The sequence below is a fragment of the Sinohyriopsis cumingii genome, unplaced genomic scaffold, assembly GCF_028554795.1.
Source record: "Sinohyriopsis cumingii isolate HCF-2022 unplaced genomic scaffold, ASM2855479v2 utg000810l, whole genome shotgun sequence".
Taxonomy (NCBI): domain Eukaryota; kingdom Metazoa; phylum Mollusca; class Bivalvia; order Unionida; family Unionidae; genus Sinohyriopsis; species Sinohyriopsis cumingii.
This window is the reverse complement of record NW_028315933.1, coordinates 789,787-814,274: the sequence shown is the minus strand read 5'-3', so window position 1 is coordinate 814,274 and position 24,488 is coordinate 789,787. Positions and strand designations below refer to the sequence as shown.

The 24,488-nt window shown below is 33.9% G+C and overlaps 1 protein-coding gene across 5 annotated transcripts in view; it reads right to left on the bottom strand.

The window, feature by feature from the left end:
- Positions 1-775: 775 nt before the first annotated feature.
- The window catches only part of LOC149773225 (GRB2-associated-binding protein 1-like), a 144,667-nt gene continuing 120,954 nt past the window's right edge, over positions 776-24,488 (bottom strand). For 4 of the 5 annotated variants that reach the window (XM_089946626.1, XM_089946629.1, XM_089946628.1 and 1 more), the window contains 3 exons: positions 23,100-23,193; positions 17,290-17,377; positions 776-13,440 (listed from right to left, as the gene is read on the bottom strand). In XM_089946626.1, the coding sequence (XP_089802752.1) occupies positions 13,219-13,440; positions 17,290-17,377; positions 23,100-23,193 (404 nt within the window). In that variant the 3' untranslated portion in view covers positions 776-13,218. The remainder of the gene's footprint in view (positions 13,441-17,289; positions 17,378-23,099; positions 23,194-24,488) is intronic. The other variant, XM_089946627.1, reaches the window with a different exon arrangement.

Here is a 24,488-nt window from a genome sequence, read left to right as displayed (position 1 = left end):
GATGTCCATAAGTAAGCATGGGTAATATTCTTTAATATCTAGGATGCAAATATCATGGAAACAACTGTACTGACTTGGCAAATGGAGTAACCAATGGCAAAGATGCATTTTTTAAATTAATACTTTTACCAAACGCCAAATGGAGCAGCTGCATATAATACATTTTATAAATAAGGATGTTTTCAATTTCACGAATGTTCTGTTGAGATGAGAAAATGTTAATTTAGTATTAATTTAGTATTAGTAAAATAATAATTTCTTATTCTTTATACTTCCAATGTGATAAAACTAATTGTTTTTTGTTCTCTTTATATTAACTTGCGTTAAGGCATGTTTAAATTTTTATATTGAGATGTGATATTTACAGTTTTTATATCTGACACAATAATGTTTTCATTCTTTTAAATGAAAATTGATAAAGCAGGAATTATTCATTCTTATAATGAGAAATGATAAAGTAGAAATGTGCCACCTTGGTGAATCTGAAAAAAGCATGGTATTGTAATCTTTAGATTAAAGACTTGATTGGATGAGATGCATTGTATCGTTTTTTTTTTTTTAAACTCTTAAAATCAAAATGATCAGATTGAACTATTACATATTTGCAAAGATGCAGTGATTGTCCATTTGCACCAATTTTCAAATGGATGAAAACAGGTAAGAGTGTCCTGTTCTCCCATTATGGTCCAAAATGATGCAATAAACATTTTGAACTAATTCAATCCAAACTTGTTCTGACCTGCAGATGATTCGAATGAACAAGATGACGCTAGAGTACTGGTATAAGCTTTAATACATTTTCAAGTTTTATACAAATATCTGGTGGCAAAATACTTGACTAGACAGTAAAGGTATGACATGTTAAATGAGGTATGCCAGAAAACATTGTTAGTTTTTTATTTATACTAACTGTGAATGAAGGCAAAGCTTAAACTTAAATGAGTCCATCACTAAATAAAATTTGGTTGAAAGGGGAGATAACTCTGGACACATCATTGCCTTGTATCCATTGAACCATCAATATGCAGTTCTATCAGTTATGATTACAATGCCCACAAAATTTCAAAGTGTACATTAAAAGCAGTGGTAGATGGGAGATGCTGCTTGCAATGTAAAGCGAAGCAAATCAATCACCTAATGGCTGAAAGAACCTAACTAATGCTAGCTAATTTCAAAATCAGATGATAGCAGAGGATACCAGAAAGAGCTTGGAAGTCAAACTTAAACTGAATAGTCCAGAAAAAAGCTGAATATAAAACTTTAAGTTTTAAGACATTCCTTTTTCCATCATGTACATTATTAATATTCTGCATAAAATATGCCTTTAGAAATTACGTTTTCCTTTAAACAAATGTAAAAAATAAGTCATGATATGCCGTAACTTGCTGGACTACCATCTATACTTGCAAATAAGGCAAACAGCACAGACCCAGATCTGACTGTGCAAAATGGGTCTGTACAGTCTGTTAGGAGTAAACAGTAGAAAAAACAACACAGACCTTGATCTGCAGGTGCATTATGTTACATCAGATCAGGATCTATGTTGTCTGTAGTTTGATTTCACTTAGAAGCAAGTATATACAGTACATGAACTGAATATATCAAAGCCTGGACCCATTATTCTGTTAGACCTGGGCTCCATACACAATATGTGTAAACACCCGAGTCTGGGCATAGACTCCTGACATTAAGAGTGCATTTTTCATCAAAGTCAAAAATCCATTTCATATTTATTTCATCATCATCTTTATCATAAATACAATGAAAAACGAGTTTTCAATATTTTGGCACTGAAAATTTCGTTGTTGGTGATAGTAATGCTTCTAAAAGTAAGCAATATGCTATTATAACAATGCAAACAAAAAAAAATCTGCAAAAAGAATTACAACAATTTGGAAAATACTATTTTACATGTCATGATATTTAGCCGTACATCATCTTAATGTTATGCCTGTTAGTGTGTTTCTTGACATGGTCCTTTCATATTTTTCTTATGTTATGTGCAATATTTGTCAACTGCAGCAAATCCATCTTTAACTAAAATGACAAAATAGTGCATTATTTATATTCTGTAAATTTCACCGGCACAAAAGAAGAAAAAATGCAGGACCTTTTTTGAACCCCAGATCAAAGAACCCTTGCCAATGTATGTTGGGGCAAGTTCATGAAGTAATATATAGATGTGTACCAGTGAACTAAAAATCTGATGTTAGAGTTTCAATTTTAGGTAAAGACATTCTGATTTTTTTAAATTAAAAAAATGAAGAAAAAAAAAACGAAACCTTAGAGATCTAATATGCACATTACAGAACTTAGTGTAACTTTTGAAAAAAGGAAAAACCCACAGGAAATATATTTAGAAACTGCAAGGTTTATGAGTAATAAGACTAACATTATCAAAAGATCAACACAGCTCATGTTTTTTTTATATTCAATATGTGAAGTAAATATATATACAAAGTGATCATAAAAATGTAACGAGTAATTTTGCAACAAAAACATTCTAAATAAGAATGGGTGAAGTACATAATATAACATAAATCTTTTACAATGACTCATCGAACAGCAAACCTAATGGATGCTTATATAATAAAGTGGAAATATCAATTATATATCTCTATTGCATTTACTCTGATAAAAATTAATATAAATGATCAAGGTGCAAGCTTCCACAGTACAGCATAAAAAATACCTGCTCAGCTGGCCTCCTGTGTTGGTCTACACTAAAGAGAAATCATTTCTGTTTGATGTGGTCTGTCAAAAGAAAGACTGGCACCAACAATGGCTTACCGATCACTGCCATCACTGGCTAAGTGTGATGTTGTATAATTACTGTATATACCCAAATAAAATGTGTTCAACTGCAAATTACACAGACCCAGATCTGCTGCCACATCATACTCTGGCAGATCTGGGTCAGTGCGGTTTGTCTGGAGTAATCAGTACGACAAACAACACAGACCCTGCTCTGCAGGTACATGGCGATACGGCAAATCAGGATCCATGTTGTTTGCAGTTGGACTCAACTTATAATCGAGTAGATACTGTACACCAAGATGAAAGTTTGCTTGGCTTGATCAGACCTTCATAACAATCAGTACACACCATTTACCATATATATACAATTATAAGTTGATCCAACTGTAAACTGCAAAGACCCAGATCTGCTGTCATACAGAGTGCTAGAAGATCTAGGTCTGGCAGTTTGTTTGGAGTAATCAGTAGAACCAACACCACAGCACATTATACAAAAGTAGATCAGGGTTCATGATGTTTGTAGAGTCTATGTTGTTTGCAGAAGACATGAAATTCAAACTGTCTTAACATAAAAAAATTGTCACTGAACTATAGTATAGTCTTGTTGTATAGTATAAAGTGTAGTTAAATGGCTGCAGAACATGCCGATCAGAAGTGCTCAATACAGTGAACAGTCTGGCTTTATAAAATCATTAACGAATCCCCTAATTTACTTTACTGTTTTAAAAACGCAGTCAATAAATGGGAATTTGTTAAGATTACATCATATGCAATGTATATACATGTCTGATGTAAATCAAGTGGGAGAAGATATGTTCATCCAATCAGGGAGCATATTACATTTGCAGATATGTTAGAATTTCATTTGATCAGAGAAAATCTATACAGACTATGAGCAAGATCAAAATGAGATCAGCAACAAAGTACTTAGGGAGACTAGATATGATATACATAAAATATAGTCATGTAACACTGTAGATTCTGAGTGTGGAAATAACAAGATACCTGATATTGCTTACTTGTCATCTGTCCACTAGCTAAATTTACTTGTCATCTGTCCACTAGCTAAATTTAAAAGCAGTTGGCCAAGAAATCTGGGTTTACAGAATGCTTGCTGCAGAAATTTCTTGCAATGCTGTTGATTGCAAAATGAAATAAAAGCCCCATAGTTCTCTTAAGCTTGCTCTGTTTTATGCACCTTTGTATTAATATCAAGTAAGCATCATCTGTCCAACACAGAAAGTTTTGTGTCAAACTTGGTCAAATTCTGTTTAGGTATTTTGCAACAGGGTTTAAATATAAGCAATGCTGGCCATATGTCAGGGCATATTTTTGTCAAATGTGGTTAAATTCTTCTCTTCAGTGAGTTTTGATAAGTTCCTAAAGGGCTTGTCTCTTGATTTAGGAATAAATGCCATAGCTGACGGCATTTGTCATTTGGCAGATGGAATTTGTCCAAACCTGAAAACTTTCATGCCAGGATTATATGTCAAACTCGAAAAAATTCTTTTAGGTGCTTCTTGAGAAAAAGTTGTTAAATGTTTTGTTTAATTTTAGTAATGGCTCATTAACCAGCATAATTTGGACAAACCTGAAAAGCCTTCATGTAAGGATGCATTCTGTCAAATTCTGATGTCATTTAGAGCTTTTTCTAATTTAAACGGCCCTCATCAAAGGATGTTTCTGTCAAATTTGGTCAAATTCTGTTATGTGGCTTTTGTGTTGTTTGTTTAAAAGAGTTTATGCTTTTAGCAATGGTGGCCACGTATGATGAAAGATGCATCATGGGTGCAAATCTAAAAGCAGTGGTCACATTAAAAAGTATGCTGCATCATCTGAATAAACTTCAAAGCCCATGATGATCTCTGCCAAGTTCAGTTGAATATTCATCAAGTTGTTTTTGAAAAACTGCAAATAGCAAATGTTCACAAACACATGGTGCATGAGACCATGGACCCAGGATCATACTGCTGTATCATTTGGCCTTGTGACCAGGTGATCGATTAATAATAACAATAATGATAACATAATTTAATTCAATGTTAATGCTATATGATATTGCATCAGTTCAAAATTATGGTTGCAATATAGTCTACATTTAAAATAATTATAGATATTTATGAAAGCTGTATTTGTCAGTGAGTAATGTGTACTCAACCAGAAACAAAAGTGCAGACCCAAGTCTGCAGTTCCGTAATCCATCTGTCAGTCTGGATCCATACAATTTGTTCTCCTTATGATATGGATCAATCAGTGTGTGCACCCCAGTCTGCTGGCACATTAGGTGATGGAAGACCTGGGTCTATACAGTTTGTCCTCATTATTATACGGATCATACACCCTGATCTGCTGGCACATTAGGTGATGGAAGATCAGCATATATACCAGTAATCATACATGGGTAATACACCTCTCCCTTGATTGTGGTCCAAATACACAGACCACACTATAAGCAAGAAGTGAGTTATTGAAAGACCTCTGAAAAATTAAAAAGGGGGCTTGGATTTGTAATGTAGCTTGAACAATTTTGCAGTGTGGCAGTTTTTAGTGATGTCTGGCAATGAGGAATCATGCCGTAGACATGTGACATCATGTCCTGCCCAGCCAAATTATCCTGACACCAAGCCGACGAGTCCTAACACTAACCTCTTAATGCTGAGTGCCAAGCAAGCAGCTGGAAATACCATAAGTATTTGAAATGACTTGCCCAGGGTTCGAACCAACCACCTCCTGCATCTGAGGTGGACACTAACCACTTAGGCTAACAGTGGTCCATCTAGGTTAGATATCAAGAAGACTGTGGAGAGGGGTAGCAACAGTTTTTAATGGCTGAATGCTCATTTCATAATTGTACTGGAAGTAATTGTCAGTAAATGGCTTTTTCAAATGAAATTGTGTTTTTCATAAATAACTTATGTTTATTTTTAAGATAACCAATCTCTAAAAGATATTGAAAAACTCCAAGTGAGACTTGTAGTGTACATACAAAACATTGTGTATTACATCACTGTTTTTTGCACAATAAAACAAGATTCCTTTCGTTCAAAAAATAAAACTGGTTTGTTGGTGAAATACTGATACTGTGCTTTCAATGCAAATAATAGTAAAATTTCTGATCAACCTTGAGCAAATCTTTGAGTGTCAATTCAGGAACTATAAGTTAACTACAAACTTTGAACTCACTTTTCCAAATATATTAAACAAAGCTTTAAATTCACCGGGGTACTCCGTTCGCATGGATGCCTTGCAATCTTTGATCACATTTGTGAATGACTAGATTCATTTAAAGTAGTTTGAGTGTTACTCATACATTATTTATAAATTTTCGAGTGGTCAGTTGAAATGAGTTGGCCTTTTAACTTTTTAAAAACAAAAATAATTCCATTCCATTTATTTGATTTGGTACAAAAGATAAAATTAATATAATACAAAGCAGGTAAGATTTTAATTGAGCATAACAATACAAGTACATCCGCATATCAGAGATCAGAGTTGGCAGTTAATTAGGTTCACATAGAAACATCCCTCTACATAGCTATGACAGTACACTAACACTTTTCATGTTTGAATACACGAGGGGATATGGTATTTATGATTACACTGAAACTAAATTAAAATGTCCGACTAAAACAAATTTCGCTTGACAAAACATATTTCATTGCTATTTAATTCTTCAAGTGTTGTCAGTGCTATTCATTAGAGACATTTTCACTGATCCAAATTTTATAAAAGAATTGTTATTTACAGTGTACTGAGAATTTTTCGGGTAATGATAATGTAAGTTGAGAATATCAGGATGTTTAATCAAGTTTCAGCACACTAACCACTGTTTTCAACAATAAAGAAAGCAATATATCATGGTTTTGTGTACCAATTTCGATCATAATTTTTTTCCTATTCAACACATAAGGGCCTACTCTTATGTCATTTTCTAAACAAAAGAAAATGGGATCCAGACTTGTCCCTATGTTATAAGCAGGTTCACATGTTATCCTGGCATGAGTTATCAAGCGAGTGGTGTAATTAGGAATGCAGCAATATAAGAATAAGTATCAGATATCAGAACATTTTCTTTGTGACACATTACACAGAATCATTTTTTGCCACCCCAGTATTGCAATAAATACAATGCTGAAAAAAAAACATTCTTAATAGTTAACAAATTATTAAATTATAACTTCCAGACATATTTACACATACCGCAAAAGTGGATCTACAGATCCTATGCATAACAGTTACTTTTTATGTTAGAAAGAACATTAATTACAGTATATAATCGATTATAAGTCAAGTCAAACTCCAAACAACAAACATCCTGAGATGTTGTAGCATGATGTGCCTGCAGATCAGTGTCTATGTTGTTATTTCTACTGATTACTGTTGACAAACTACACAGACCCAGATCTGCCAGCACATTATGCAATGGCAGATCTGGGTCAGTGCTGTTTGCAGTTGGACTCAAACTGTAAGCGAGTATATATGATAATTTCATTTCTTACAAGATTTTTAACGAATGTTATACTATCTTTTATAAATTTATCCTGAAGTCATTCAACAGAAGATTATGTATTATGTCCAATGTGGCCATACACACCACTTGCAATAAAATGATAATAATAATAATAATAATACATAATGGGTCATTTCAGAAAATCTTTGACAAATGTTGGATGTTTTGGCAACCATGGTAGTTCAGTTGGTAAAGCTTCAGACTCACAGTCCAAGGGTCACCAGTTTGACACCTGTCCAGGCCAGCCTGGGTCTGATGCTTTGGTGTGTCCTTGGGAAAGGCACCTAGCACCCAATTTCATTGGCATTATAGTCAAGTACCGAAAGTACCATTAAAAACTTGTCATTAAATGCCATTAAGATAACTGTCCTCATCTGCTACAAAAACTACATTTAAATCGTCTAGCAGTGTTACAAATTTTAACAATTCTCTCTGAATAAACAGTGTATAAAATGAACATTCTTTTTTACAGATCAGTCAATTTCGATTTGTAGGAAGCTGTATCAACAATGTCTATTTACATTGTTTTTGGAGATAATTTTGTATCTTAAAAAAAACCTGGAATGAAAATTCACCACAATGAACCTGAATTAATTCATTTTATGAACACACTGAAGAAACTCAATACACAGTCTTTATAGTCAGTGATTTGACTTGAGTTGACAAGCACTGAATATTTAGAATAATTCAGATGTTCATTTTCTTAAACAATTTCTGCTGAATCATATACACAGATGATTTAAGTCAAGACTGCAACAGGTCTGTATCTTAAAAGCAATTATTCAGTTAAGGATTTAGACTGCACGGCATCAATAGAACAACTACAGATTTAATAAAATTATTTAGTTATTTGCTGGGAAAAATGGCATTGCTTTAAAATATCATGTAAACCACCAATTAATAATAATATTATGCAGACACAAAAAATTCGATCATTACCCCCACATCCATGTTCAATGTGGGTTGACATTTTACACAAAAAAATATCTGTTTCTAGGTTAATATTAAATATGCATATATTTTATGTATCTTTAACTGAACTGACCTTATAGACCAATATGCTTTGCATTATGTTTGTTATTTTCCAGTGAAAATTATTAATTATGAAAGGAATGTCATTTCATCTCTTTATATTACAGGTGTGTCAGTCATTAAAAATTACTTTAAATCAGTCACAAACTTACACATTTTCTTTAAAATGACAGCATCAGTTCATCATTCATGGAATTAGCCCATTGGCCACGACTTTTGCAAAATTTTATTTGTGTTTGTAAAAGACATATCTCCTGCCTGCAGACAACCCCCAAAAAATCAAAGTAAACAAAATTAAAGGGTTTAGAAATTTTTTGAAATGTTATGATTTTATGAAAACCAAATTAGGTTATCCAATCATCCGTACCATATTCACTTGTCTATCTTAAGGGTTTTAAAAAACAAAAAATTGTGTTAACACATTAACCCCTAGAGCTTTTTGTAATTTTCGCCTGAAAATTGAGTAGGAAACACATTTTGAAAGCCATTTCTGAATAGATCTGAAAACACCAAATCCCCAGTGATCTTTCAATACCATACTGCCTAGTTGTGTTAGAAACATCGTTCTTCATTGGCTATTTGACTCGCGCATGAGCAGAAGGGTAAAAGTTGGAGTTCTTATTTTTTTTTATATATTTTTTTTTTGCTAAACGGAGCCATTATTTTTGCATGGTAACCACTCTTTATTCCAAATGCCCATCTTATCCTACGTTTTGCAAAGGCTCATCTGTCTCTTTGCAGTTCATACTGGTTTGCCTTAGATCTGAGACCAAAAAGTCTAATATCCGGACACAAAATCGGTTTCAGACCACAAGCAAATTTTTGGTAGAAAAAAGTCAGGTCCAAAAAATGAGGTATTTAATCTTTTTTTGTAGTGCAACTAGATATTCCAGATTATTTGGTATCATTGTAGAGCTACATCTGTCTACCTTTCTATAATACCACCCACTTTAGTGTATCATGCATGACCATGACGCTATAGAGCTCGGCAGTAGGCTACTACCTCCTGCCTTGTTAAGTCGTCGCTAGGGGTTGATGTGTTAACAAACTTGTTGTCTAAAAAGTCTACATTCCAAAACCTATTCATATCAAATTTCATTTGCCAACCTATTTGGTTATCAACTGGGCATGTCAAAACAATCTAAATCCCAAAAGCTAAAAAAAATGTGCTGCAATGTCTTGAAAAATAATGGTCATCTGCAAATGAATACAAACATGCCTACCAAATTTCATTTGTCTATCTCAATGGTCATCTGCAAATGAATACAAACATGCCTACCAAATTTCATTTGTCTATCTCAATGGTCATCTGCAAATGAATACAAACATGTCTACCAAATTTCATTTGTCTATCAGAATGGTCATCTGCAAATGAATGCAGTTTCTTTGATTCAGTAGTTTTAAATAAATCAGTGGTGAATTTAGAGTGGGTTTGGAGACTACTTTTTTTGGCATCAAATAATACTTTTTCACTAAAAGGAAAGAAAAGATGGCTAATTTTGAACCATCCATTTTCACAATATGAAATCCTGAAACAAAAAATCCATAATATACCTCTTCTTGAGTTTTTTGTCTTTCTGACTTAGAAGCAATGTCAAAGATTGATGTTTCTCCACACAGTAACATAGCACTTTGCAACACTACAAAGCAATGTCAAAGACTGATGCAAGTCTTTCAACTTGCGTTACCAAATACACTCGTTCACATGTCAAATCCAATTGCGAACTGCACAGATCCTGGTCTGATGTCGCATAGTGCACCAGCAGATATGGGTCTTTGCAGTTTGTTAGAAGTAACCAGCAGAACAAACACAGACCCTGATCTGCTGGTGTATTATGTGATGGCATATCAGTGTGTATTGTTGTTTGCAATTGAACTCGACTTATAAGCAATACAAGATGGTATCTATGAAACCTGTTAAATAATTACTGTGCACCATTTCATGCAAGCAGCTCATGGCATTTACTAATATTCAACACGAATCATGTTTTATATCAAATGAAAACTTGTTTGACATCCTCTAAAAGATCACTCTGTCACTACAAGGCCCTTCATTATAAGACAGCTCTGGTTATAATGCATGATCATGGCTCCCATTTTGGGGCCACGAGTGGTTCAGTGGTCTAAAGTGCTCACTGTTATTGATCACTGTGATCTCACCTCTGTCTGTATGGGTTCAAGTCTTGCGCTCGGCCAATGTGGGTACGTGAGAAAGCTTGCCAGTAGATTCTCGTGGGTTAGTGGTTCTTTCCTTGGTTTTCCCAGGTTCTTCCTCCACCGTTTATACTGGCCACCACGAATAGTCTATCTTGTGCTGAAAAATGGCATTAAACCCTAAAACAACAACTTGGCTCCCATTTCACTGTAAAACTGTCTCATGATCTTAATTATAAGATTTCATACTTTATGACTCACATGTGCAGCATTATGAGTACTGTACTCCCATTGGCAGCATTATAATAAGGGAGTACTGTAGTCCACAGGCATCATTATGATGAGTACTGTACTGCATTATAATGAAGGAGTACTGTACTTCATGGGCAGCATTACAATGAGTATTTTTCTCCATTTATATCATTATGAGGGAATACTGTACTCCCACAGGCAGAATTATAATGAGGGAGTACTGTATGTCTTGGTCCACAATGACTTTGTGTCCATTCATTTACACTTGAATTGTTTACTTTTTTAAAACCTAGTTTACAATACAAGATTTCTATAAAATTAAAGATAGCGTATTGGAGTAATGAATATCATAAGTGGGGTGGGATACTGATAATATAAGTATCAAATATTGACCAATGCATACAAAAGTAATATAAGTAACATATATTGCCCAATACATACATAATAATACAACATTTTGAGCTGCTTTGAAACTAAATGTACATAAGACTGACTTCAAAATCTGAGATTACACTATAAAATGATGAATGGCATTTGTATAATCTAAAACTACAATGAAGGAGTCATAGTATGTCATTTATCTTCAGAATAATTACTCTCTAAATAATAATTATGAATAATCCAAACCAAAGGACTCTGACTAAAGTGTATTAAAAAATGTGGACATAAGTCTAAAGTGTACTAAATGAAATGTAAGCATGAATAAGCAACAACAAAATGTCACCATTTCGTCAAAGCAAGGAATCTTTTCTTTCTTACAATATATCGGCCTTGGTGATTAATATTGGTATGTCTTCAATGTGATAAGCTCTGCCAATAACATCACAAAAATATTTGCAAAACAGAGATACAAAATGCTATTTTTGAAAACTGTTTAAGAAAGCTGATAGCCTATGCTCCAGCTCTGTGAATTCTAAAAGGAAAGTTAATCCACACTGTCCTCAGTAAGATTCTCAAATGGTTGGATAAGTAAACAATTTAAAAGCAAGTACTGTATATACTCGCTTATGAGTCCAACTGCAAATTGCACAGGCCCAGATGTGACAGCGCAAAATGTACTGGTAGATCTGGGTCTGTGCAGTTTGTTAGGAGTAATGAGTAGAACAAACATGACCCTGGTCAGCAGGTACATTATCCTTTAGCAGATCAGGGTCTTTGTTGTTTTCAAATTAACTTGTAAGCAAGTCTATACATTATACAAGTGCAAACTCTTGATTCCAAGTTTACTTGTAAATAATTTCATTTTTTTATATACAATTTTCTTCTCATGGACCCTTCAGAAAATTCTCTTCTCAGAGTTTAAATTAACTCAGATATCTTGCAATACATCACCAATGGTTACCATTAATTTGCAAAGTCATTTTTTAATCCTGTTTTTATTTTCGTAGCATACTCCATTTAGTGTCATGGTGGTAAAGAAATGAAATTTAAAATGAATGATTTTGCATTTTTCATTTTACATTATCCTCTCAGTGGTCTCATGATCTGCTACACCACATGACACAGAAGCTTGCTGATGTGAACTCAATTCATAAGCTTTCTGATGATGTGCATTCACAGAAAACCTTAAATATTTAAAGAATGTTGTTTATGTATTACATTTTTTTTATCCAATACTTTATAAACTTTTTCCTTTATTTAAACATCTTTTTTTTATTATTAGACTGTGAGCATTTCATCTACAAACATCTTATTTTATTTATTAGAATGTAAACATTTTACCTTTCCCCTTCTTTCTTACAGTACTGCATGTTAATGTCTTTTTTGAAAGACTTTATCTTCCATTTTTACCTTTACATTGGAACTTTACTTTTAAATGACACTATAACTGAAATGACTGTTGACATACTTTTAAACCTTACAGGTATACAAACATGATCTGCCACATTTTTGTTAAGATCCACAGAAGTCAAGAGTCCTTTAGCTACGGTCTAGGTAAATCCCAGTACATGAAAGTTCACTTAGACCAGACGTTGATGGGACCTGAAATCTTTGCCATTTCATAGAGGTGTTTAGCAGAATGAACAGAGCTGATTATTATTAAAACAGCCTTATAGGGAACAAAACGTAGCCAGTCTGCTGCACTGCTATGGAAACCAGCTCCATATCCTCTGAACATTTTGGGCAAGGAACTCAATTTGAAGTCCTGAAACTGTGACAGTCTCTAGAACTTTAAAGACAGAAAAATACAATCTTCCGATTTTTCTTCACTTGGGTCTATGACAGTTTTACCCTAAGTATCGTATCTGATTTTCAGGTTCTGAGCTTTGGTTTCTTGCACAGAAGGTTTCAAGAATAACTGGGGTGTCATGATAGTTGGGGGATAGGTTTTTGATGTTTCACTGTAATTCAAGCAGAAAATTCAAAGCTATTCCTGCCCTTTCTCTCAACCTCACCAGTGGTCTTCTTTTCTCTAACACCTCCTCCTTTCTTCTAAAGAAGCCTTTGGGGACAAATCACTTCTACTCAATGATGTTAACAGTAAGAACTTAAATCATGACAAGGTTCAAAGATCAGTGGTCTTCATTTACTCTCCAGTTCATTTTCTTGACCTCACTGAGTGCGTGGGTTTTCACAAAGTCTATTTCTCTGTATTCTGTTGGGGAAGATTGGCCAGTTGGAACATGTGGGGATCTCATAGGTTCATCCGGGCTGTCATCAAGGGCAAGGTCTAAATACTTCAGTTCAGTGTCTTTACTCTGTGGGGCTGGAGGTGTAGCTTTCCAAATGTTCTGCTGAGTGGAAATAAATGATAAATATAACAGCAAATAACCCTTAAAGTGCTATATTGTTTTGCAGCACAAGATACCTCAGTGCTGAATTGTTTGAGAAAAAAAAGGAAGAAAACTGCACAGTTTTTAAACTGCATGCATTTCAATAAATATACACAATAGATACACAAACCCTATATGAAAAATGATGGTGGATGTATAAACTTTAAGATTAGCATCAAGGTACATGTGCAAGTTCAACATATTTGCATGTACAGGTGCAAATACAGGTAAAATTACAAGTTTTGACTGTATTTCATCTGTATTTTTGTTTGTTTTTTTAATGAAAAAGCTCTAATATATCTAAGAAATGTTATATTCTTTTGTAGTTCAACCATGTACATGTACATGTTATGTCTGTCACAATGTTATATCTAAATTGTGAAAATAACAGGTAAAGAAAAGGTAACAGTTTTGTAAACATGCAATCCATGAATGTCAGAGGTAAATTTAGACCCCCAGAGTCAGTAGTAAATGTTCATGAAAATTTTTCACTTGTTTATTCTGATATATTTCATGTCAACTTGTGCACTTAAAAAGTCACCCATTGTGTTTACTACCTGTTCAGGTATTATTCTAGCTCATCTGAACTACTACATTCACTCTGTTAGTAATTTACACGAGTGTGAAATAACCTGAAACAATCAGGTACACAAAGTGCCACTTGGCATGTCTCACATCTGAAAGATGTTTGCTTTCTTTTGAATCCCTCATGGTCCTTTCTTCTCTTATTACAAGCAACACAATCATGTGCAGGGTGTGCTCGTTTAGCTCCAGGTGTAGCTGGAATAAATTCAGGGAAATGCCTTCCATCGAGGCGTTTGGGTTGCTCACCAGCAAATTTTCGTCCTCTCCTAGTAGGTTCTGACACCTCTCCTGCTTACAGAACCAATGACTTCACTATTGAGACACGGAAATCATGGTGACTTAGTTTCTTCTGTACTGGTGAGAATTTCAGGTACAATTGATAGGCATTTACAATACATACATTCAGTAGATGAAAAAATAGTTTTCTCCACCATTTCTTGGATTTCCTTACTACAGGATTGTACTGGCTAAATTGGTCACTTAAATCTACTCCCCCCATGTTTTTCACATAATCCACAATACATGTGGGCTTCATTACATGTGTGTTTGTTGCAAAATTTGTTTTATTGATCACTGCTACCTTAGCTTCATGAAAACTTGAGATCATATTTACATCTCGTTTGACATGATATTTCACCAGTAGCAAATTGTCCTTTCTGTGAAAAATACACTCACCCTGGTTTAGTTTTTTTTAACCTTCATTGATTCTGCAACACCTACTCTATTTGTTCGCAAGGTTCCACATGCAGAGGTATTTAGCAACTCAAGTTCGTTAAAAAGTTCAGGTGATGAATAATAGTTGTCCATATATACTCTGTGTCCTTTATCCAAAAGACTACACTTGCAAAGCAAACCAATCACAATTTTTGTTGTTTTACTCAGCTCATCAGTGTTTAGTTCTAGTCCTTCACAATAATTGTCAAGGTCTCCACCTGTTTTACCAGCATAAATGTGGTAGCCAATATAATATCCACTGCTTGCCTCGCACACCTGGAACAGCTTTATGCCAAACATGTTAGGTTTGGCAGGGTTATAAACTCGAAATTTCAGACGACCTTTCTAAGGGCAGGTAGCTTCATCAAAACTGAGGTTCATATCTGGTGAATAAACCTCAGCAAATGCTTCAGTTTTTTCAATCATTGGGCGGATCTTGAGTAAAGTGTCACCTTGATTGTTCTCGTTGTCTGCCAGGTGTAAATTGCTTAAAATAGCTAGAAATCTATCCCTACTCATTTTTTTGCTAAGTATGGGGTTGATATCACATCATCAGTAGCCCAGTAGGAATCGAGATCCGATTTATGTACCAAACCCATTGCTATAATCAATGAGAAAAAGAGTTTTAGCTGCTCAGGTGTGACAGGCTGCCATTTTTTCATGTGACTGTTCTCCTTCAAGTCTGCCCCATGAACTCTCTGATCTGCATAACGATTTGTTTGATCTACTATCAAATGCAATAACTCGTCGTCAAAAAAAAGTCTTAAGTAGTCGATAGGTTCACTATTTGCCATTTCAACATTTAATTTTGAAGTACCAGTGAATGGGGGGTTGACAGGCGTGCCATCTTTTCTCGTCCAGCCAGCATGTACATCCGACTCCAGTTCCACGTCGATTCCTGGCTCAAAATCACTCATGGGTATTTCCATCAACACTTAGCCAGCTCCAATAATTTCATCCTCCTCAAATCCTTCAAAATCATTGTCGTCATCACTATCAGAATTCAGTATTTGTTGATAGAAATCACCATCATATTCAGTGTCAGCCATTTTAATTTTTTTCAGGTACCACATGCTCAAAAGCGAGTATTTGTAAAACTTCTTTGCTGAATGTTTAGTAAAGTACAACAGAATGCTTGTTCCAGGCCTTTATAAACCAATGAAATATAGTTTTACAAGCAGTCATGGCAAGTTGAAGTAATAGGATGCGTACATTGTTGCCTACCTGTAAAACAACTTAAGTCGCAACAAGCACTACGAGACCTCGAACATCAGCGCGACTATTGTTGCGACTAGCACTTTAAGGGATAAAAGTTGTGTTTCATTGGAAAGGGAATGAATTTAACATACTATATCTGACAGCCATAAGGACCAGTAGATTAGTGTGTAATTGGAAAAGGAACTCAATTCCTATTTCTTCTATACGATGTGTTGAAAGGACTGTTAAAAACCAACCAACCTAAGAACTAACCCAAGTTCAATGTTTTTATTATAGGCATGGGTTAAGTGGCTGTCCAACCATGGTCAGTAGTGTCCACTAAGTTTTTGGTTTCCTCAGCTCCAAGTCAGTCAGCATTTGACTAACTTGTCAAAGTTCATTTAATTCTAAGAAAATATTGTAAAACTGACAATCCATTAAACCTGACTTATTTGTCATCAGTTAGCTGTTGTATAATGGACAAATATCTGAACTCTACTATCCGTCATCAGTCAACTGCTTATGTTTGACAAATATCTAAATTCTGACTATATGTCATTAGTCAACCATTGTATATTTGACAAATCCCTAAACTTCACTTATCTGTCATCAGTCAACTGTTGTATATTTGACAAATATCTAAACTCTGACCATCTGTCATTAGTCAACGATTGTATATTTGACAAATTCCTAAACTTCACTTATCTGACATCAGTCAACTGTGGTACATTTGATAAATCCCTGTAATCCAATTATCTTTCATCAGTCAATGTTTGTATATTTCACTAATCCTTAAAAACTTCTTGTCTGTCATCAATCAATTGTAGTATATTTGACAAATATCTAAACTGTCATCAGTCAACTGTTGCATATTTGACAAATATTCAAACTCCACCTATCTGTCAGCAGTCAACTGTTGTACATTTGACAAATATCCAAACTCCACCTATCTGTCAGCAGTCAACTGTTGTATATTTGACAAGTCCCCAAACTCCGTTTGTAAGTCATCAGTCAACTATCTGACATTTCAATGGACTGCTACCAATCTTATCATGGTAGCAGGTGATTATGGTGCCTGTTGTGTCAAGCTTACCTAAAAGAACACAATCTATTTTAATGGTAAAACACCTGGACAGTTTCAATGTATACCCCAAATTATCTTTCTAATAAATTAGTACATTTTCAACGAAAAACACTGGTTTCACAGAAATTACTATGGTGCTCCATTTGCATGGTTACATTGATTATTGAACTTTATCAATTCTCACAAAATAAATAAAGTTTAAAGTATGGCTTAAAGTTCACAGAACTGACCTGTGCTGTGTCAACCAGCACATCATCCTCATCCTCTGAACTTGAGGAGAAATCTGGGTGACGCTGAGGCAAAGGGATATTATTTCCTCTGAAATAAAAAGCAGATGAAAAATTGCATAAAACTTGTAGGTGCAAGAATTTGCTCGAAATTGCTACTAGAGTGAAATCTTAATAGCTCAAACTTAATGAGACTGAGCGAATCAGTTTGAGTGTTTCACTTCTGAGTGAACAAGAATGCTTACACAGGCGGCTGTAATCAATAGATTATGCTGTACACACAAAAAAGTGAAAACTGTATGACTTAATAGATCGATTCTTAATAAGAAGCTGATAGAATGGCCAGAGTTAGTTCATTAACATGAAATGATTTGCTTTCTTAACATGGTTTTATCCATGCTGATAGATGTTTATGACACAATGCCAACAGTGTTCCCTGGACTACCTGGGTGGGTGGGTAGGAAGGTATGTATGTATATATATATATATATATATATATATATATATAGACAAACAGATAGACAGAGAGCAGAGAGACAGACAGACAGATAGAGAGATCAGATAGATAGATAGATACTCAACCAGTAGATCCTTACGCAAGCATCCCTCAAAGGGACTGAGGTTGTACTGGCTGCAAATAATTTCTTGTTAACTGCTGGGTATGACACCAGCTGTGATAATCTTGAGCTATAAGATTTTCAAGTTAGCCACTGTGTCATGTTGGCACTATATTCATTTAGGAAAAATTAGATTCCATCAGAAGGCTTTTGGTAAAGACTACATGCCAATATGACCATCCATTCAGGAGAATTAGTGACAAGATTTTCAGTATGTTTAATGTAGCAGCCATACTGAATGTCTGTGGGGCACCATTTAGAACCATCTAAACATCGTATGAAGTAATTTGGTTAAAAATGTCAAACATAACCTTCAAATATGGAGAAGCCGCAAAAAGAAGCTTTTCAAAATGGTGGACATACTGGATGTCAGATCTGCATCACTGGCATTGAGGACCCTCTGGACTCCATAATAAGTCTTATGGTTACAATGCAATACCCATACAACTTTTCTGTTTAGGGATAATAGTCACAAGATTTCCAAGAGATGGCCGCCATGGTGGATATATTAGAGGTCAGATTGGCACCATTTTCATTCAGGACCAACTTTATATCATAATTAGTAAGGACATTTGGGAAGAGTAGCAATGATTAGATTTTCAAGATGGCTGCTATGGTAGCCACACTGAATGCCAGATCAGCAGCATTTTCATTTAGTACCATCATATTGGAAGTATGACTGGAACCATTTTCATTTATAGCTAACTAGACAACATGATAATTCTGGTGAAAACCTTGTGTCAATATGACTTTCTTTTAAGTAACAAGAACACAATTTTCAAGATGGCTGCCATGGTGGCCATCTTGGATGTCAGATTGGTACCATTTTCTTTGGAATCCATCTGTCATCCTATAATCTTTCAGTTAAAATATGATGGTGCTATTACCTTCCCTTCAGAAAGAGTAGCGATAACAAGATTTTCAACATTGCTGGTGTGGTAACCAAACTTGATCTATGTTCAGCACTATTTTCATTCAGGATTAACTATATGTCAATATGACTTTCCATTTAGCAGGAGTAGCAATAACAACATTTTCAACTTGTCTACTGTGGTGGACATACTAGATGTTAGATCAGCACCATTTTCAATTACTAGACAATGACTTTCCAACTAGGAGGATTAACAATAAGATTTTCAAGATAACTGCTGTGGTGGCCATATTTCCTGGTTCCCACGCTTTTTCTAAAAATAAATTTCCATGTAATTTCCAGGGTTTTTCCAGGATGAAATTACTTTTTTCAAGGTTCACATATGACCATAACTGAATGGAGTTAAAGAACATTTTAGATTATAAAACACATTTTCTAATCTAAAGATGGTTCTCTTTCAAGACTCTCCAAAAACATCGAAGTCAGAAAAGATGATCATGTACAAAACCACAAAATATATCACATGAAACGCGTTTGATTATATTCCTACAAATTGGCATGTAAAATCATTTAAATGTACAGAAAATTTTTTTTTGCTGCATTATTATATATATATATAACTCACAGAAAGTAACATTTCCTATTACTGTATAAAAAAATAATAAATGCAAATAATTAGAACCTTGTCTTGTAACAAATAGAGTTTAACCTTGAATTTATCTGTGAAAGTAAAATCCCAAAAGATGATCTGGTTAAAAATCCATCATTTAAAAAACATTTTCAAAAGGGCTGATTTAAATTTTGAAAAAAGACCCTCAAAATTATATGCTGTTGTATAAACAAGGACTGAATGTTCTACAAAATCAACTTGCTGTCTTGTAATTCGTTAAACCAGTCCCCAAACCTGTATTGATACAGGGGCTCATATAATATATAATACAAGGGACGACAATTTCTCATTTCAGCTTTGAGATTCAGCAATTTGGACTATATGCATGCATCACTCGATCTAACAACTTTTAAAGTTTGTGATGCCATCTGGTAATCGGCTACACTTTTCCACCACCATGTTGGCCTCTTGTGATGCTAGAATGGTTTTCGTACCTTCCATGTAAGGAAAGATACTGATATTGAGCTGACTTTGAAAATAAAAGTCTACTAGACGAATCTAATCCACTGGGTATTTGGATTGCCTCAGCATATATGTTATTGCAAGCAACCAAATGATCCATACTGCAACCTCTGAATATTCTGGTTAGAACTCGCTAAATTTAAGTCATGATCAGTTTAGTTACAACTCAGTTACGTGATTGTTTCGATGTCAAGTTGTGGCAGAAAATTCCCGGGTTTTTCACGACTTTCATCAAACTTTGTGAAATTCAAGGACTTTTTACGTTCTGGAAAAAATTTATCCTTTCTCTTGACTTTTTCCTGACAGCATGGGAACCCTGATATTTGATTTCAGATCACCACCAATTTTATTTATGACAAACTAGATACCATAAGAAGGATTAGCAATGACAAGATTTTCAAAATGGCTGCTATGCTGGTCATACTGTCTGTTGGATCATCACCAATTTAAAACCAACTAGACACAATAACAAATCTTTTAGTGAAAACCATTGTTAATATGACCATCCATTCATGTGGAGTATCAATAACATGATTTTCAGGATGTTCAACATGGATGTCCAGGCAGTAACATTTTCAGTCAAGACCAAAGAGACATCATAAAAAGTCTTCTGGTGAAAACCCTATGACAATATGATCTTCCGTTTAGAAGGTTGCTGCCATACTGGAGGTCAGATTGGCACTATTTTCATTCAGGACCAACTAGACATCATAAGAAGTTTTAAGTGAAAACCCCATATTGATATTACAATCCATCCAAGACTTTCAACATGGTTGCCGCTGTGGCCATATTGGATGTCTCAGCAGCACTGTTCTCAAGGGGAACCAACTAGATCTTGGAATATATGCATGTGCAAAGTTTCATGGCAATCTTCCATGTAGTTAAGGAGAAGCAGCAATAACAAACTTTTGTTAATGGATGAACAGTCACTGGATGTTGAATGATAGGTGAATGATGGACAGATAACAGGTCATCCCATAAGCTCTTCTGGTCTATAACCAGCAGGCGAAAAATAATGCTAAGATCAACAAGATGAATTTTAATTAAATTAGGCTGCTCAAATATATACAAAAAGTAATAAGATGTTCATTATTTTGTTGAACGTAACATGGTTTTCTTTTAATTAATTTAATTGTAAGTTGTCATGCTAGCATTAAGTTACGCTGGCTGTTATATAAGTGGTCTTAATGGCAGCCAAATGAGACAGTGACAGATGGTAAGCAGTTTACCATGCACTGTTGGAAGTTGATATAACACTAATCACAATTACTAAAGTTGGTCAATTACTGAAAAATGAAATTGCTAACTGAATAGTTTTGACTGATATACATAGTGCATGTTTAAGGTCTGTGGTAATTATTTATACAACAATTGTACATTGATTAGGCTTGGCAGACGGCAGATAGTGAGGGTAGTGACTAACAGGGGAACTAAAAACAAATTTGGTATATTCAAATTTATTGGCAGAAACTGAGGGCAGTGAGAGACTGGGGGTGGAGGTTGGGCCAAGAAATTGGGGGAGCATTTGATATAGACATTAAGTGCAGCAAGAGTCTTTCAAAAGGACTGATGCTCTACTGGGCAAAAAGAATTTCCAGGAATTGTAAAAATAAGACCATTTCTTCCTTTTAACTGTCTTGTATTAAAACCATTTCTGACACTCTTCAGCAATAACAAGATCTTCCAATCAGCTATTGAGTTATACTTACTGGATGTCATCTTGGCACCATTTTCATTTTTGGACAAAGTGGACATCATTAAAGACTTTTTTTCAAAATCCTATGTCATAATGATCATCCGTTCAGGGGGAGTAGTGACTACATGATTTTTAAGTGAATCATCATAGTAGTCATACTGAATGTATGACTAGCAATATTTTCATTTTGGACCAATGAGGTATTATAAGAAGTCTATTGGTGAATACCCCAGTTAATACAGCCATCTATTTGTAGAGAAGAAACAATATTTTCAAGAAATGACTTTCCATTCAGTAGTAGTAATAATATGAGTTTAAAGACAGTGGATGCCAGATCAGCTCAATTTTATTTAAAACCCTGCATCAATATGACTTTCTGTTCAAGCAGAGTTGCAATAAGATTTTCAAGATGGCTGCCATTACGATCATCTTCTGAAGACTGGCATAATTTTTTTTAAGCACCATCATAGTAAGTTTGTTTGTGAAATCCCATGCTGATATGACCATCCATTCAAGAAGAGTAGTGGTAGAATGCTTTTCATGATGACTGCTGTGGGGGCCATATTGGATATCAAATCGGCTGCATTTTATTTAGGACAAAATGAGACTTCATAAGAAGTCTTTAAGTGAAAACCAATGTTGATATGGCCATGCATTCAGGAGTAGCAATAACAAGATTTTTTTTGATGGCCATTGAGGCAGCAATATTGGATATCAGAGAGGCACCATTTTCATTGAGGACCAACCAGACATTAGAATAAGTCTTGTAAAAAAAACCCCAAAAAACGGTTGGTATGGCCACCCATTCAGGAGAAGTAGTGATAACATGATTTTCAGGATAGCTGATATGGTGGCTATACTGAACATCATCAGATTGGCACCATTTTCATTTAGGACCAACCAGACATGTCTTTTTAGTGAAAACCCTGTGTTGATATCACCATCCATTCAGGAGTAGTTGTGATAAGATTTTCAAGATGGCCCAATTGTGGTGATATTCTATGTCCAAGCAGCACCGTTTTAATTTAGAACCAGCTAGACCAAGGGATAAATGCAAAGTTTCAAGGCAATCCCTCCAAGTAATTTAGAAGAAGTAGCAATAACAAACTTGTGTTGATAGATGGATATTGGATGAAGGAGAAACGACAATGTATGGAAGATGGACAACGGACCAACTCGTAAGAAATGGAGAGTTCAGTTCAAGATTCTGAAGCATATTTCTTTGAGTCATCCTGAGCTTTTTTATTATAGAATTACAGACATTCTGCATAAACTTACAAGGCAGAGTGAGCGATCAAGAGTATCCATGCCAAAATATTGAAATTTCACAGTATTTCAGAACTAAACATTTAAATGTACTTAACAACTTCTTTAAGTGCTTGATTTATGACTTAACATGATTTGTGTCTTTATTCCCTAAAACAAATTAAACAAAATTATGACAAGTTTCAATAAAGGTAAAAAAAAGGTATCACATTAAAATAAAGAGCTCCATACCTTCTGGCTATAATGGGAGTGTTTGAACTGGAAGAGCTTTTTTTAAAGCTACGAGTCCTGTTAGTGCTGAATATGGAGTAGATGTCTTTGTCTCCTGGAATGAAATAGAGAAGTCTAGACTGGCAAATACATTTAATTGACAAAAGTTTCATCTAAATCAAATTTTGGCCAATCAGACCCCTGGATTTTAAACTTACATTTAAGTCTAAACTTCAGGGGTTTTTTTTGTGATGAAATTAATGGCAGACTGGCCAATTTTAAGTCATACTTACTGGTACATCTCAGCCATCAGCAAATAGAAAGCTATACAGTAATGTTATTCTAATCAAAATAGTGAAAAACTATAGAATAATGTTATTTTAATTAAAAAAACCGAAAAACTATAGAATAATGTTATTTTAATTAAAAACCGAAAAAATATAATGTTATTTTAATTAAAATACCAAACACTATTATATGTTATTTTAATTAAAATATCAAAATCTATAGAATAATGTAATTTAATTAAAATACCAAACACTATTATATAATGTTATTTTAATACAATACCAAACACTATTGAATAATGTTACTTTAATTAAGATACCAAAAACAATAGAATAACGTTAATTTAATTCAAATAATTACTACGGAATGTTATTTTCATTAAAATACTGAAATTATAAAATGCTATTTTAAATAAAAATACCAATACTATTGAATAATGCTATTTGAAGTTAAAATACCAATACTATTGAATAATGTTATTTTAAGTTAAAATACCAATACTACTGAATAATGTTATTTTAAGTTAAAATACCAATACTATTGAATAATGTTATTTTAAGTTAAAATACCAATACTATTGAATAATGTTATTTTAAGTTAAAATACCAATACTATTGAATAATGTTATTTTAAGTTAAAATACCAATACTATTGAATAATGTTATTTGAAGTTAAAATACCAATACTATTGAATAATGTTATTTGAAGTTAAAATACCAATACTATTGAATAATGTTATTTGAAGTTAAAATACCAATACTATTGAATAATGTTATTTTAAGTTAAAATACCAATACTATTGAGTAATGTTATTTTAAGTAAAAATACCAATACTATTGAGTAATGTTATTTTAAGTTAAAATACCAATACTACTGAATAATGTTATTTTAAGTAAAAAAAATACCAATACTTTTGAATAATGTTTTCTAAAGTTAAAAGTACCAATACTATTAAATAATGTTATTTTAAGTTAAAATACCAATACTATTGAATAATGTTATTTGAAGTTAAAATACCAATACTATTGAATAATGTTATTTGAAGTTAAAATACCAATACTATTGAATAATGTTATTTGAAGTTAAAATACCAATACTATTGAATAATGTTATTTGAAGTTA